Source organism: Cebidichthys violaceus, unplaced genomic scaffold, assembly GCF_023349555.1.
Source record: "Cebidichthys violaceus isolate CVI_PGR_0920_01 unplaced genomic scaffold, fCebVio1.0.p SCAF_12, whole genome shotgun sequence".
NCBI lineage: Eukaryota > Metazoa > Chordata > Actinopteri > Perciformes > Stichaeidae > Cebidichthys > Cebidichthys violaceus.
The window spans coordinates 10,182,536-10,198,750 of NW_027176285.1; the positions used below are offsets into that span (position 1 = coordinate 10,182,536).

Here is a 16,215-nt window from a genome sequence, read left to right on the forward strand (position 1 = left end):
TAAAAGTATTATCAATAACAGGCCCTTTAAGTATCAAAAATAAAAGGATTCACACAGTAGGATGGTCCCTGTCGTTATATTATTGGAATAATATTTAGGCACACTAATGTAAGAGATGTAGGTACCACAGTATCTACAGTTGGGTAGTGTAATCTATCACAATGTATTTTTTAGGCAAATTTTATGTTTTGTATGTGAATCTTAATCAAAAGTAGCAAAAATGGATGTAATCAAGTAACGTACAAGTTGTAAACTTAATTACTTTCCACATCTGCTTGAAGTGTATTACTGAAAACAGCATTCTTTCTATCAGGTTAAGTGATGCGTTTCATTCCAGATGATTGCTCAACCACGTATTGTTGACTCTAGATGAAATTAAATCTTATTCCCCTGTGGCGCATGGATCCTGTCCCTGCCATAAAGCATGTTGTCATTAAAAACAGGTTTGTTATATGACTCCTTTTAAGGGGGGAGTGGGGGTTCAACCCTGGTCCCCCTTCACCCAAAATCAGTTTTTCTTTTTCTCTACATGGTATGTAACAGTATTTATTTTTGGAAACCCAGGTGCCAATCAACCAAATTGAATCGCTAGACTGAAAATCAGCACTGTTTTGAGATCCCGAATAAACAGGATTAAACAAAAAAAATAAATTAAATGGAACAGTGCTGCAAGATGCTTTTGGGATATTAAGTCCCACTGATGTTTAATTCAATTCATGCAGCTTATACTGCCTTTTAACCAGGAGGCACATTCTGGCAGGATGAAGTCTTTAAACATAACCCAGTTTAATCTATAGTGAGACAAAGTATACCCCCCCCTCCTGTTAAACTATAGTAAATCTTGTTCTTCTTCATTTCGCTGTGTATTTGTAATAGGTTGCTTGCTTTGAATAATAAAACGTTTGTGTTGTCCGTTTGATTGTAGCCACATCACTCCTGAAGTTACCAATATTTACCCTTTATCAAACCATGGTCTACTGGCCTCCATATAATTGAATTGATACCTCACATAAATCTAAATTAATACATTTAAAATGAATATATAGAATGTGAGGGTGGCATCTCTAATAACCCCTCTAGAATTCAGCCTCAATGTGAGTTTGGCCTTCCTTCCTTCCTGTCTGTCAGCACACTCACCTTTCTGGTACTGCAGCCAGAGCTGCTGCTGGGCCTTCTTGCTGGGGAAGTAGATGCTGCAGCTGAGCTCGGAACCATACAGGGCCTCGGACACATAGTGGCTGCCATATTGCTGGAGAAAAGCCAGAAGCTCCTCGCGTGTGCTCTCCGCTGACAGCGTCTTCAGCACCTTAGAAAAGCCTGCCAGATCAAGAAGGAAATGGGGGATTTATGATTTTGTATCCAGAAGGATATGTAGATGTCTAATTAAAACAAAAAGCTGTATCAGGTCCAGACAGATACACAAATAATCACTAATTACTAATGTTGCATTTAACATGTGGTGCTTTAAATAATTTGACATGAGAAACACTGACCTGTAGATAAGGTGATGGAGCTGAGCTTGACTTTGTACAGGTTGCTACGCACTCTCCACTGCTGAACCATAGGATAGCCCACTGCCTCACTGAACTGGGCATCCCCTAAGAAAGAGAGGGAAAAGGAAAGAAGGAGATTTCATTTAAGACAGGAGAGATGAAAGAAAGACAACACAACAATTTAAAACAAATTCCAAAACTCAGATTCATAAAAAGCCGCTGAAATTCAAAATAAATGAACACATAAATAAAATCCATCATGTCATTTAAACCATTTATTGCAGATCTATTGTTAGCTATTATTGCCATAACATCATTTATTATCACAGCCCATATCCCAGCTGCTCCCGGATCAATGGCAGATATATAGTGCAACTTGAACTCCAATTGGATTGCTGACATTAGAAGAGGGAGCAATCTTGCCTTTCTCTGCAATTCAATTATCAAACTTTCACACCCGTTTAGAACCAAAGCCACAAAAGTGAAGAGCGAGGGAGAAAAAAAAATAAACTGCTTATGGGAACCTTGATCCTGTGCCTCTGGAAAACGTTTTACACCTGAGACATTCATGCACTTGAAAAAAAAAAGGCCAATTTAGTTTAAATGTGTGTGTGTGTGTGTGTGTGTGTGTGTGTGTGTGTGTGTGTGTGTGTGTGGGAGTGGGGGGGAGTCCAATTCTGGTGAAAGCAGAACCAAAGTAAAAATCTCAGGGGTCAATGTGGATCAAATGCCAATTTAGCTAATGGAGGGATTAGGGAGCAGAGGTGGAGGTGCAGGTTTGAAGCCAAGTGACTCTGTTCCCCCACAAAATGGGGTGGAACAGTCAAGGAAAGATAAAAGGATGAAACCGGACGTTAAGTGTTTAGAGTTTAGAAGGTCCAGTACACGTGTGTGTGTGTGTGTGTGTGTGTGTGTCTGTGTAATACTTTGTTTATGAAAGCATTTTGAGATGGGGTTTAAGGTTTAACACAATACTCAAGGACAAGCCGACATCTTTTTAAATAATCTTGCACTCTGGATTCCACAAAATTCACACAGTATTTTTTCTATCTAAACATGGCCTGGACAAATGTTAAAACGTCTCATGACCGACCGAGATCTTCCGAGGGTATTTCACAGAAATATATATTTTTTAATACGCTGCTGTGTTTTTCCTCTTTTTTTAGGGAGTCATATGGGCTCTAGTCCGCTCAGAATTAATTTAGTAAGTGACCATGAAATGGATCACAGAGGGATAATAGCGCTGCCACCTTAAAATGCAATGGATCAAATCTATTTGTCAGACACACCCTCACCTGAGAGGAGTTGCAGGTTGGGCAGTGGCTCGGACAACACCCCCCGGCATTGTTCCTCTACTGGTAAGGGGATGACCATGAGACCATCCGCTAGTTGGGGAAAGTCCTTGATGAAGTTGTTGTCCCTAGGGAAGACAGATGTAAGAAAGTGCAAACATTTAGTTCCTTAAAAACTGGAGGTAATGGTTTACTTTACAATTTAACTATTAGATATTAACCAGGTTGTCGTGTGGTAGTTTGTGGTACACATTGTGATACATCAAGACTGGTCATTACCAAGTATTTACAAGGATACTGTCCAGCAACAGTTTGTACCAAAAAGTTACCAAACAATTGTGAATTTCAAGATTCACACCTTTACTTTGTCTAAAGGTTGTATTTTTGATAGTCAGGGGTGCAGCTACACATTCTAAACTCCATGAAAACAACTCAACAATAAATATCTACAATCCCGACATGTTCCGGTGTCCAGCTTCTGGCTTCCTGAATCATTCAGAGACAAGGATTTGGAGAATTTCTGGAGACTTTTTTTCTGTGAGAATGTTTCATGTGCTGATATTTCTTGGTTGGAATGAAGGCGCTCCACTCATCGGTTGCTCACGATTATTGAGAAGATATTTAAATGCAGATCAACACAGAGGCTTTCTTGTACTCACTGTAATTTGTTCCATCCACGAGTGACATAATTAAAGATTTCCTCGCTGTTTGTGTAAACATCAATAAACATGGGTACAAAGCCAAAACATGTGACAATGTGTGTGTATGATGCTTGGCGGACAAATAAAGAAAACAGTTGTGTCCCTCAGTTTGAGGGCAGAATGGACAGCTGCAGGCAAAGATAAGTCAGACCCCCTGGAATCTCTTCCTTTCTCTCTGCTGGAGACGGTAAGAACAACAAAAAAAATGGTAATGTAAAAGGAAGTGTGAGGGAAGGGTAGAAGACCCGCATACTGTCTCTCTATAGTGAGAGGTAACAAAGAACGTGCAGTTAATACAGAGTTAATACATTTGAAATTATGATCTGGGCTCTGAACATGTTTCCCAGCCTTTTCCCTTTTCTCATTTGTACCACCATGCTATATCGCAGTGCACAAATATCTCGCAAAATAAATAACAGTAGTCTTACAAGTAGAGAGATTGTGAATGCTCCGCTCCATTTTTGTTTGGTAGATGGACCGTTCTGGTTGAACCGAAGCAGTTCCTGTCAAAAAGATGAGTTGCCTCGCTGCATTCTAAGAGCATGGCAAGCAGCTGCAACCTATTTCCCATAATCCACTTTTATGGGACCAAGTCTCAGAGCGCGGACCTTGTGCCATAGAGACTCTCCTCGATATCATTTTTTTTCATCCTGTTCCTCTTTTTCTTTTCTCTTCTAACCACAAAGCCTGTTAGACTCAATGCCAGCCTTAGTGTTACAATGCCAGGGTTGACTCAAGGGTAGAGGATGAGAGGAGAGAGGAAGCGAAGAGGTGCTGTAAAAAGATTACCGTGGCTTGTGCTCACAGAAAACATATTGATTGCTAAATTAAATCAGCCAGCTTCACGCTGAGGCTCAGAGAACCACTGGAGGAGCGTCGAGACGATTGGTAGCTTTATGGATTTTCAAGCCCAGATGTGGACTGTCCTTGACCCTCTACAAGGAGCTCCTTTTCTCCTTCTTCTCCTGTATCTCATAGTTCACTGTAGTGTTGCTCAAAAACAAAATGTGCCCTATTTGAAAGATATAAAAGAGTGTTAAGACTAGAGCTTCATTGCAGTGCCTGAGTACACATCAAATCATTAAATGTCCTTAACCTTCTCCTTCTTCTTTTACCCTTGAGGGAAAACATCTCAGACAAGTGCAGATCGCTGTGGGATCTGTTCATTTTTGCACAGGTTAAGTGGTGAGACAGCAAATTCAGAAGAGTCAAGATGTCAATGCTGAAGATTTCTGTTTATGTGGTTCCTGTGAGACCATAGTTCTTTGTGTTTGTGTGTATGTATGTGTATGCGGCAGGAAGCGAGTTTGAAGCATCTATTCTGCTGACAGCTCATTAGAAGAGGAGACATTTATCCATATCAATACAACCCAAACATATCAATGTGGTTTGTGAGCCAGGTGTTTGTCTTTCAAGAAAGATCATCTTGATCTTATACAATTAATAACAATTTGGTTTAGCTGTTAGCTGGCCATTGCTAATTTATCTCACCTTGGAGCTCTAAATTTACATTTGTTAAATGACGAGACTGACTTGTTTTAATGAGCTTAAGATTAACAAGCAGCAAACCTGACATTCGTAGAACTTTTGGACTTTTTCAACACAGCTGTAACTAATAACATTTATAGTGACTGAATTTGCTTCAGGGACATACTAATGTGTGTGCTAACCCAATGATATTATGACTTAAATGTAATGGAATAGAGACATTATTTACACTTTTCCTGATAGCAGAAGTCAAAATGTCTGCTGTGAGTAAAAGTCTATAGAAAACCAGCCACCAGTGTGAATTTGCCATGCGTGAAACCAGTACTCATTTTCACCACAGGAAGCTTAAGTGCACTACCCAAGGTCTAGATATGACTAAAAGCATTTTTGTTTTCCCTAATGGCAGACTAGCATTGATTCAAATTAATCATGAAAGTCATTTTACATAACTTGCTAACACACCATGTACACACACAAAAAACTCACCTGTTTTCATAGATGCAAAAATGTAGCTCCACATCTTGAAGCTTATTTTCACCTGGTAAAAGCTTCTTCTTTTTTTTTTTAAATGGATCACCTATATTTTTTTTCTCACACTAGCCTCTCTGGGCTCCCGTAATTCACCCTTGACTTGCACTGTGTTTCTACCAGTAGACCTTTTCAGAGAAAGGCATGATGGCTAAATTCCTCTTAGCTGGTATTGTGCATACAATAACGTTAAAGAAATAGGAAGAAATTCTTGGAAATACACACTTATTCGCTTTCTGACAGAAACTGAGATGAGACAGTTGAAACCAAACTCATACCAGCTGCTGGATAGACTGGAAACAGGGGGACAACTGTTAGCTTGTTTAATGCATACATTGTGTTTATATGTAAAAAAAAAAAAAAAAACAATTCAAGCATATCTATGTATATACAAAATAAAATGACTGGCAAATTGTTTCATACCTTATGCAGTGTCATAACATATGCATAGTCATGATTTTAATAATTTTGTTTGATTTGACTCCTCTAATTCTATTAAACTATAGGCTTTGTCATCTGTTCAAGCTCTCATGAGCAGCTCAGATCTCAGGCCAGAGATATGTGTCATACTAGCACTAATGAGGATTAACACAGGTGGCTGAAATTCATTGACGGCAATTACACTTTATACAGGACTAATTTAAGAAATAAAGATGTTTTGGACAGGATTAGCTTTTCTATATTAATATCTACTCTTGGATGAATCTATACTCCTTCAAGGTACTGTACCCAGCCCATTAATTGACACACCTACGCAGCCTTACCACACTTTAACCTTCGGTGCACCAGACAACATGTGAGCCTGGACTTGCTGGGGCAATGCTAGCAAACTTGTGTATTTACTCATGTTTCATTCAGTACCCATGTGTGCTCATTACGGGTAGTGGACACTGGGCTCCCTCCTGGCCAAACAGGACTCCAATCCTACTTAAGTGGCAAAGTCTTCCCATTTGAATAAGAATCTCCAAAACACAAGATTTACAAGTTGTATCTGGTGAGATAACAAATATTCAAGACCAGTTCATCCATAAATATTGAAGCTCCAACTCTCCTCTCCTTATTTCTCTCATTCTCCATGTCTCATCCTGCCTTCTGTATATTTAAATTCAAACAGTGTAAAGATATGTCTGATTATTAAAGTGTACAGTGGCTCATGCCTCACATGGAAGTCATTTTTCTTTTTCTGTGTGTGTGCCAGCCAGTCGTCAATGTCAGTATTTCTCTCATAATGGAGTGTTGCAATTGTTCCCTCTTTGTTGAGCCTTGTCCTCAGCGGTAACCCTTTCACATTTGTTCTCTGCCTCCATTCTTCCTGCTGTCTCTTGTTCACTCTTTCAGCTACACCTGCTCTCTCCTCCCCAATCACAAGCATTCTGGCACAGATAAGAGCTATCTACAAGTCAGTTTAGAAAAATGTTTTTGTGTCTCTGTGTGTGTTTCAGCTTGTATCTGTCCATCTGAGTTTATAATAGGCATGAGGGCTATCTACAAGTCACCTAATTTCAAATCCCTGTGTGTCTGTGTAAGAGATAGAGAGAGAGAGCATGTGCTCACACATAGTTTGAGTGAGTATATCTATCTGAGTTTGTGACTGTGTAACTGATATTGAGTGGTACTTATCGAAACATTGTCTGAGGTAATTGGCCCTTGTGCTGTTTTGTCCGTGTAGGAACCTCATCCTCACATCACAGCGCTGATAGGACACATTAAACCATACTCACTCCATTCAGCATCTCAGTTCATTATCTACAACCCCAAGACTCAACTGGAGCTTTTCCATCATGGCTTCTATTGCAAAATCCCATCCGCCACTGAGCGCCTTCATTCTTTCTCTGTCACATCATGTCTTTTAAAGATTGGGATTCATCTGCCAAAGAGGAGGCTAACCAAAAATAGCAATAACTAAAGACCAGATCACAAGTGTATGAACTTTCCTCAGTTCCTGCCTCCTTACTTCCGGTGCCCTTGCTCGGACCCTACCCATCTTTGAACACGGCTTTCATTTGATCTAATAGAGTTTGGTGATTGCATCTTCCACGGTTTTGACACTATTATGATGACAAAGTATGTCCACAGACACCTGGTATGGTAGTCAAAGCCACCTTTGTAGTAGTCTCCCCTATAGTCGGTGTCTCCAGGACCACATTTTGCCAAGATGACACGCACACAAACACAACGTGGAAACAATACCAGGATCGCTGTTGCGGCTGCGAACGAACATGTGAGCTTTCGGCTAAATAAGCTGTAACCAATTAGAGGGCCCATTGTTTAAGAGACTCATTGTAGGCCTACTCTACAGGTTTGAAACACACTTTGAAATTCAGAAAACCAATTTTAGAAACAATTGTTGGGCTTCTAACCCATCAATTCAGAAAATGAATTTGCATCCATAGTTTCCGGAGATGACTGTACTGTACTGTCCTGGCTTCGAACAGCTCCCCAAACAATGAGGAACCGGGACTGTTTCAGCAAACTGTAAGCCATGCAGGATGCTCTTTTCCACTAATTTAGAGGCTGCCTTCGTGGACTGATGCAAGCACTAACAAAGACTACCTAATTCCCAGAGGATAAAAAGTATTGAATACACATACAAATCCTTGGTGCCAAGCTTACAAAGGCTATATTCTGATTATCAGAGTTGCTGTTCTGGCTCAGCTGCTAATTGAGCATGTGTAACCTTAGGTCAAGGCTGAATAAGGAAGTAGCTCTTCAAAATGTAAAAGACATACAGTTTACAGTATAAAACTGGATTTGTGTGTAATGCCCCATGAAATGTGCTGTTAAGATGCATTGCGATGAGTCCCCACATTGGTCCATATCTCAGCAATAAACAAGTTAAATATTCTTACAAATTTCTGTAAAAAAATGACAAAACAAACTTGAGCACAACCTCTACAGAACAATAAATTAAGTTATGCAATGGCAAAACAAAACAAATGTAATGTTTGAGTTGAGGTTAGGCAACTTCAGTTAAGAGTAAGGTTGAAATATAACGCTTAGGTTAAATCAATCAGTATGAAAAGGTTTTATATGAAAACACTATTGCTAACGTGCAAAACGTACTATATAAATGAGTTGGTAATTGTGAACCAAGTTTGGTGGAGTTGAAGGCCAAATATATTTCCCCATCCAGATTTTAATGTCAGTCTATTACTTTTTAATAGTCATGCTCCGTTTAGACGGAACTGCATCCTCCCACACTTTAATGACCACTTACAGAATAACACTAGAGTGCAGAAGTTATGACACTGTGAGCGTGTGTGAAATCAAAGATTCTGCACTTTCTGTAATGAGGAATAAATAAACAACTGAACAGTAGGAAAAGGAGAAAAAGCACAGCCATACTCTTAACCACTAGAGGCTGCTCTCTCTCTGTGCCAAACGGAGACTAATGGCATCAGGGTCAGTCCAGAAACATCACAGTTTCTGTGTTTGTGTCACTGCACTTTGTCCCCTGCAAGGTTCCCTCGTTTCTGCTCTGTCGGACTCAGAAGGAAAAAGAAAAAAAAAAAAGGTGTGTGAAACTGCACAAATGATATAAAGAAAATATGAAATCCTAAAGTGCAAGGCATATTGATCCCTCAGCAATTATGATCAGTTAATAAACAGGTACGCACATAATAATCAAATTACGCAGTAACCACCACACATGTCTAGCTATAGATATGACAGATGCAGTATACACTGGGCACAGAGCTGGAGTTCAGAGGTGAGCTGGAGGCAAAAGAGAGAGTTTCCAGAATATGTCAGATAGGAAGTGATTTGCAGTTGTGACTGAGGTGGAAAGATTACTTCTCCACTGTGATGCCAGAGGGGAGAAGAGTCCAAACCGTGGAGAGGTTGAAGAGTCAGGACAGGGCAGAGCGATGGGCAGTTTACCACAGAGAAGGGAGGGACAACAAAGCAGAAGCTGAACATGAAACTGTGGGGTTGAATCAAGATCTGGAGACACGGGGGTGCTGTGCCCTTGGTTGCTTGTAGGCTCACAACAGCGTTTGAACTGTATGTGAGCAGCCACTAGGTGCCAGTGCAGTGCAGTTAGGAGGGGGGATATGTTGGAGAATTTATGAAGGCTGAAGACAAGCAGGGCTGCAGCATTCTGAGCGGATGCACAAACACCAAGCGGGAGGAATAAATGCCTTTGCTTGAACTATTAAGGGGGTATCATGCCTTTCTGGATTGACAAAAGAAACGTATTTCTGAGCAATATCAATCTTTCATGTTGAAAAATCAGATCTGGTTTCAGCTTTTTACATATCTGGAAGTAGAACAAAACAACACTGAAACACTGAAATTATGCTGGCAAAGGCTGCCAACACATTGAAAGTAAAAGGAGAAAAGCACTCGACAATGTTCTCCTGCAACATCTTCTAAGATGTAAAAAAAGTGAAATAAACCTGTTGTTCGACCAAGGTTTGATAGTTTTTAATATACCATGGCACAGCTGCAAGTACATAAGGTCAGTAATACTACCATGGTGTGCATTCCTCAATGGTCTCGTCCCAATCTTCTCCTTCCATATACACAAGAGTCGGAAAATAACCAACAAAAATATGTCATCCAGCATGACACAGCGTGTTTATAATTTCTATGGCTGCCATGCCGTTTGGATTCCTTCCTAAATGGTATAATTACCCAGCATTTGAAAGACAAGCGTGCAACAAAAGGCAGTATAGACAAAAGAAAAAGGGCCTTGCTCAAAACAGTAGTCTCTACCACAAAATATACACAATATGCAAAAAAGGCCATTTCACGGTCAAATTGAAATCAGAACCTAGAATGTTCACTTAAGTTTAAATCCATAATTATTGGTATCACGCATCACACAGAGGCCAACCTGATGTGGGGAGTATGCAAACTGTCTAATAACATCATATATCTAAAATCTCTAAAAGTTTATAGTCAGCTGCTGCGGTACACCTCTAAAGACTCAAGGGTCGGTTGACCTTAAGGCATACCACCTCTGGTTGTATCTACCCATGTAGACTGTTTGTAGTACTTTAACAATCTCTTCGGCCATCGGTTTGACGAACATTTAGCCTTTGGGGGAAACGGACAATATTTCTGAGGTTCAGCGGATTTCCGGAACAAGACTTTCTCTTCCTTGCGCCAGTTATTGTTAACGGTCCGATCAGCAACTTGAGAAGCAAGACTGGAGTTGGATTCGAGAGACGGAATCTACTTGTTTCACAAGTAGCCAGTTTATACAAGCACATTTTAAGAGTTGGTTATTATGGACTTAACTATACATAATACTTATAAACTTAGATGTTTCAAATTTAGAGATTTGGTCAACTTTGAGCTTGCATAATTAATGCATAAAGACACACTATAATGAGGATGATATAAAAAGGATGAGTTTTGTATGACTACAGAACAATATTAGAACAAATGCAAACAAAACAGTTCCAAGAGTAAATTTGAGAATGGTTTAAAAATAAAGTGAGTTTGTTACTCTGAGGTAGATAATGTGTTAAAGTATATAAATTGGTTTGAGTGTCAAGATTGACCCCGAGTCTTAACTTGAGTTTATCCAGGCACATGGTAAATTGAGAGCAGTTCCAGAAATAGGTTTATGTAAGATTTTGTCATTGTTGTATTTATTACATTTCAGTTTTATCATCTTTCTGTGGATTTTTGCGTTTGCGACACCAAATCCAGGACCCTTATTACTTCAGTTATCCTCCTAACCTGTTGTCCTTGTGACAAACTGACTGAAATGATGAATTTCAAATGTAAGACATTCACATTTATTATGAAATGAATGGATCTAAATTACACTATGCCATAGAATCTCTGACCTAAACATTTATGTCCTCTCACATTATCAATCAATCCAACTGGTACTTTAAGAATGTTGCCACACCTCCCCTTGAGAAACTGACCACTAATTTGTTGGACTGCACAATCAAAGATTTATGAGCCTGGAGTATGTGGCTGATCCAATTGCATGTAATATGCTTAATAGCTGTAAAATCTTGTTATTTGAATAAATGCTTGGTGCGAGTGGGGCCTGTCTGATGAGTCATAACAAAGATAAAGCACCCGATGTCACCCAGGGGCACAGGCCCCAGATGACGAATTAAAGAGTTATTAAAGGACAGCATCCGAAATCCGGCTAATTCGTAGCGCAATAAAACAATCAGAGATGTTTACCTTGAGACTTGTGTTACAATCTCTCATTATGGCAGCAGCCACTGCTCAGTTGATAAATGATTCCACTGAGAGGAGGAGATGTGGTGACTCTTCATGGCCACTATTGATTAGGCTTGGGAGAGAGATGCTGTCAATGAAACAGCCTCTGATGGAGAGTACACTTGGTGACCCTGTACAGAAGATTGTGTGCATTTGTATTTTATGTGAGATTCACTGTAGACAGCTGACTAATTTATAAGTAGCAGGATTCTGCCAGGTCAATCAAAATCAGCGGTCATTAATGTCATCCCTGTCAGATATACTATAATATAGCATGTTTCACACAAAATCTTATTCAGTCACAACAAATTTGGAAATAAAATATGTCTGGGTGCAGGGATACCGAGACACGTTGAGTGGGATGATATGAAAATTGTTTCTTGTTCTACAATATTACATAACTCATTGTTTTTGTCACTCTGTCCCCTTAACACACGCACACAAACCACTCAACCTCACTTTTATTCCCCTGGGTCATGCACACAACTGAAATACAACGAGAGTGTGCATAGACATGTTTTTTTTGTACCTTCATATCTCTGTTGGCCTTAGGAAATTGTGGAAATGAACTTGGTGGCTGGAAGCATTACCATAGAGATGAAGCTTGGTAATGCAGAGTGAGGGGGCATGCAGGCCAGCTAGTTGCAGAACTGATTAGAGCCATTGCTTTTCTAATTTTTAATACTTCACTTGCACTTTCTCACTTTATCTAAACCAGCCATTTGTGTCTGTACGTTGTGACAAACCTCTCTCTCTCTCTCTCTCTCTCTCTCTCTCCTATTTCCTCCCTCTCTCTCTGTCTCCCTTGAGTTCTTATTCGTTCACACACAGACACCACAGTGTTACGAGGAGCCTCTTACCAGCAGTTAAAAACTCTATTCCTGACACACTCATGTCATCACACTGACAGCAGAGCAGCACTTTCGTGAACTTGATGGAGGACAACAGTCTACAACTGGGGATTGTCTTTCGTTACTTGGCACAACAATCAATGCAGAGCAGTTGGACCATCTTCTATTTTAACAAATAAAGCCAACTTAACAGGCAGTCAAAAGACAAAACAAACCTTTTTTCTGCCTTGTTGATGAAGACAATTGAATAAAGTGCCTATAGCTTTTTGAATTTTTACGCTGCCAGAATGGTGATTGTCAACTGTGAAATTCACAAATGGGAGTCTTTGCCCCAAAAACTGAAGCACAAAACAGGAACTAGCTCTGGAACTTGACAGCAGACCTTGATGCATATATTCGTAAGGGTGTACTTACGCAAGTGTGTGGGTGTGAATCTTTGTATACAAGCTGTGTACATCCATCACTAAAGCCAACATCCTTCAACTACCAAAAGAATGACACCTTTGTATCAAGGCCTGGTGTAATTTCTGCCTTCTTGATACATTAGAGATATGCTTAAGAGTCTCATCACACATTTTTCTCAGTCTTATCATCTGGTATTTGATCAGCAGTAATGGGCCAAGACAGCGTGGCAGTCTTTGTATTATTTCCTTTTTACAGTGTAATTATGAGTGATATGACTGACATGAAGGCGCAATTAAATGTTATTATGTTATCTGGTATTCTGTCTATCAATGTGATATGATTAACTGAAGTAGAGCTGTTTTTGGACTCCAATCCTTAAAAGCAGGCTCTGGAACTCACATAACAGAGGTGCTAATTAACTGCTTTATAGTACGGCCTTGCAGAGGTGAGTGTGGGCGAATCCTCAATGTAGCAAACTTCATACAGTTGACAAATGGCTTGAAGCTGGCATCTATTTATGAATTGACATTGTTATTATGAATCATTTATAAATGGTGACTTTACAGCACATGGAAATGCAGGGCATACTGATAGGGAGAGAAGGATGTGGAAGGGGAAGAGTTAAGACAGATAGTAGTCCAGAGGGGATACAAAATTACAAGTGCTGCCACCCTGCAGTTCCCTGCTGCAGCAGTAGTTCATTAATCAATACTAAAAACATCTAGCCACTAATTCAGGGTTTAGCCCTGGTCCACAAATTACTCCATGCGGTTTTCTTTCAGTGAAAGAGGGAGGCAGCTGAAGCCGTTTTGGAGGACTGGGCATAGCTACCCCCTGTGATGCAACTCCATCTCATTCTTATGCTGAGGGTTTAATGCTTTATGCTGCATATTCTCATTTTTCACCCTCCAGTCTACTATTGATTCACTGGCTGCTGCACATGCAAGTGATTTTAGCAGTCTAGCACGAATGCACAATGGCATCACCAGCTAAACTAATTAAATACACAAAATAAGTGTCCTTGTTTCTGGTTGCTCCTAAAGCATAATTTATGTGAAATAGAAATTGTGAACTTCATAAGGTAAAGGTTGGCCTGAGAGAGATAAATTGAGTGTCGAGTTTTCTGTGTAATGGTCTCTAAGTCTTTAAGTGGAGAAATGAAGAGGCTGTTTAATCAATAACAAATACACTTTCATTTTAATGATGAATTAGCCCTTTAGTTGAACAAGACTATGTGAAACTACTTCAGCAGGACTACAGGTGGCAAACACATAAACAGGAACAGCAATGGTTTAGAGAACACTTAAGAAACATCAGCTCTCCATGAGGAGTAATAGAACTAGTTGTTAAGTTGCACTGAGTACAGAACCCACCCCTCTAATTGTCTTTCTGATTAAGGTCCAGGAGAACTACACTCTGGACAAAAGGGTATTTCTTAAGTTAGCTTGCTGTCTATTTTCAAAAAAACACACCAAATAATCTATGGATGTGTCGATATTGGCTGATAGGCAATGCTTTTTTGTTTTTTTAAATGTATGGGACAGAACAAGCTTGATCATTAACAAGGCCATCTATCGGTCTTCTTTTACAAGTTAGAATTAGGATCCTTGCCGTAGCTTGTTATTAAAATGTCTACAAAATGAACTGAAACAAATGTAATGAAACAACACATAGTCAAATTTAAATCATTATGAAAATAATTCAGATATGTGCACTTTAGTGCACGTGAGTCTCTCTGTTGTGCCCCACTGGCTTAGCTAATGGCCGCCGCTCATATGACGGTTATCGCTGATGATCTGCCATAGGTACAACATTGCTGTTGGATGTTAAATAAAGATGTGAAATGAGTTTTGGTATACAGACTCTACTTAAAGCTATTCATATGCCTTGCATCCATTCACTCTTCGGCATGGATTAACATCTATGTGCAATATCTGACTACTGCCTCACAGTCCAGCACGCTTAAGATGCACATTTGGTGCCCAACTGCTATCTGTTTTTTCGTCGTTTGCATTTCTCTCACAGTTACTCTTTCCTACTGTCTCGCTCTCTAACTTTTGCTCAGCTTTACTCTTTTAGTTTAGCCTTTTCTCTTTCTATTTATTTTCCTATTCATTTCCCTTCTCAAGCCTTATCACTGCCTATACCAATCCACATATCTCTCGCTCTCTCCAGTCAAACAGCAGGTAGTCAGCTATAAGCCTCTCTGACATTAGCTGATATTAGGCTAGGGTCTGTTAGGTCCTGCCTTGCCATGTGAGTTATTGAGCAGAGAGCGACAGCCTCGGGAGTGATCACATTCGAGTCTGCATGTGCACTGACTCACACAAGCAAAGCATACCCACACAAAGGTAAACACAAACCCACGGGAATGGCTGAGCACACACATGCAAAGCCTCAGCAATCTCTCAAACGTGCTCACCTTATGTCTTCTAAGTCAAACAAATGGAGAAATTACTGAATCTTTAACAACCTCCTCTTACACATAATAAGAATACATTTTATTTGTATAGCGCTTTAAAAAGGTACTCAAAGGCACTTTACATGGTAAAACAGAAACAATAAAAGCAATGACAATATAAACAAGGCAGAGAGATGACATTATAACAGTAAGAACCAAACAAAAGCATACATAAATAGCATCACAGGTTAACAGCAGATTTAATTAGATGAGTTTTAAGTGCAGTTTTGAAAGTGGCGAGTGACAGAGAATGTCTGAGGTGCAGGGGGAGAGAGTTCCAGAGGGAGGGGGCAGCAATGAAGAAGGCCCCCCCCCCCAGGGACTTCTGCTAAGGCAGCCCAGTTGCCAGGAAAGATAAGATAAATGTCGGTGTTTTTGCATTCAGAGCAGGTGCCGTAATACAACGAGCGATGCGTAGTGGTGGTATGATAACGAGTATAAGAAGCGAGAAAGTCCACTAAAGGCAGGTGGGGGGGGGGGGGGCAGAGGATGGGTATAACAAACACAGGACTTTCACCCAGGGATAAACAAAACAAAACAAACAAAAACAAATTTCAATATAGATGCAGCAGATAGTGATATTATTTGACTTTTAGACCTTATTTACTCCTGGTATTAACATTCAATTGAATTCATTGAATCTGGATTTGTTACTTTATCTAGACAATGACATCTCATTATGGGGCTTTGCATTTACATTTTAGTCTTAATAAGCTTTATAGGCTCTACTTATTTTTACTTTGCCAAGGAAGCAGTATTCTAGCTTTTTCTGAGGCTGCACTAAACAGAGTGGGAAGAGGC

The 16,215-nt window shown here is 39.8% G+C and overlaps 1 protein-coding gene across 1 annotated transcript in view; it reads right to left on the minus strand.

Annotated features, from left to right (window-relative positions):
- Positions 1 to 16,215, minus strand: part of LOC137869117 (astrotactin-2-like) — a 235,959-nt gene that overhangs the window by 55,913 nt on the left and 163,831 nt on the right. Inside the window, exons 14-16 of the mRNA XM_068706300.1 lie at positions 2,789 to 2,913; positions 1,494 to 1,598; positions 1,138 to 1,317 (exon numbers count right to left, since the gene is read on the minus strand). Coding sequence (XP_068562401.1) covers positions 1,138 to 1,317; positions 1,494 to 1,598; positions 2,789 to 2,913 — 410 coding nt within the window. The remainder of the gene's footprint in view (positions 1 to 1,137; positions 1,318 to 1,493; positions 1,599 to 2,788; positions 2,914 to 16,215) is intronic.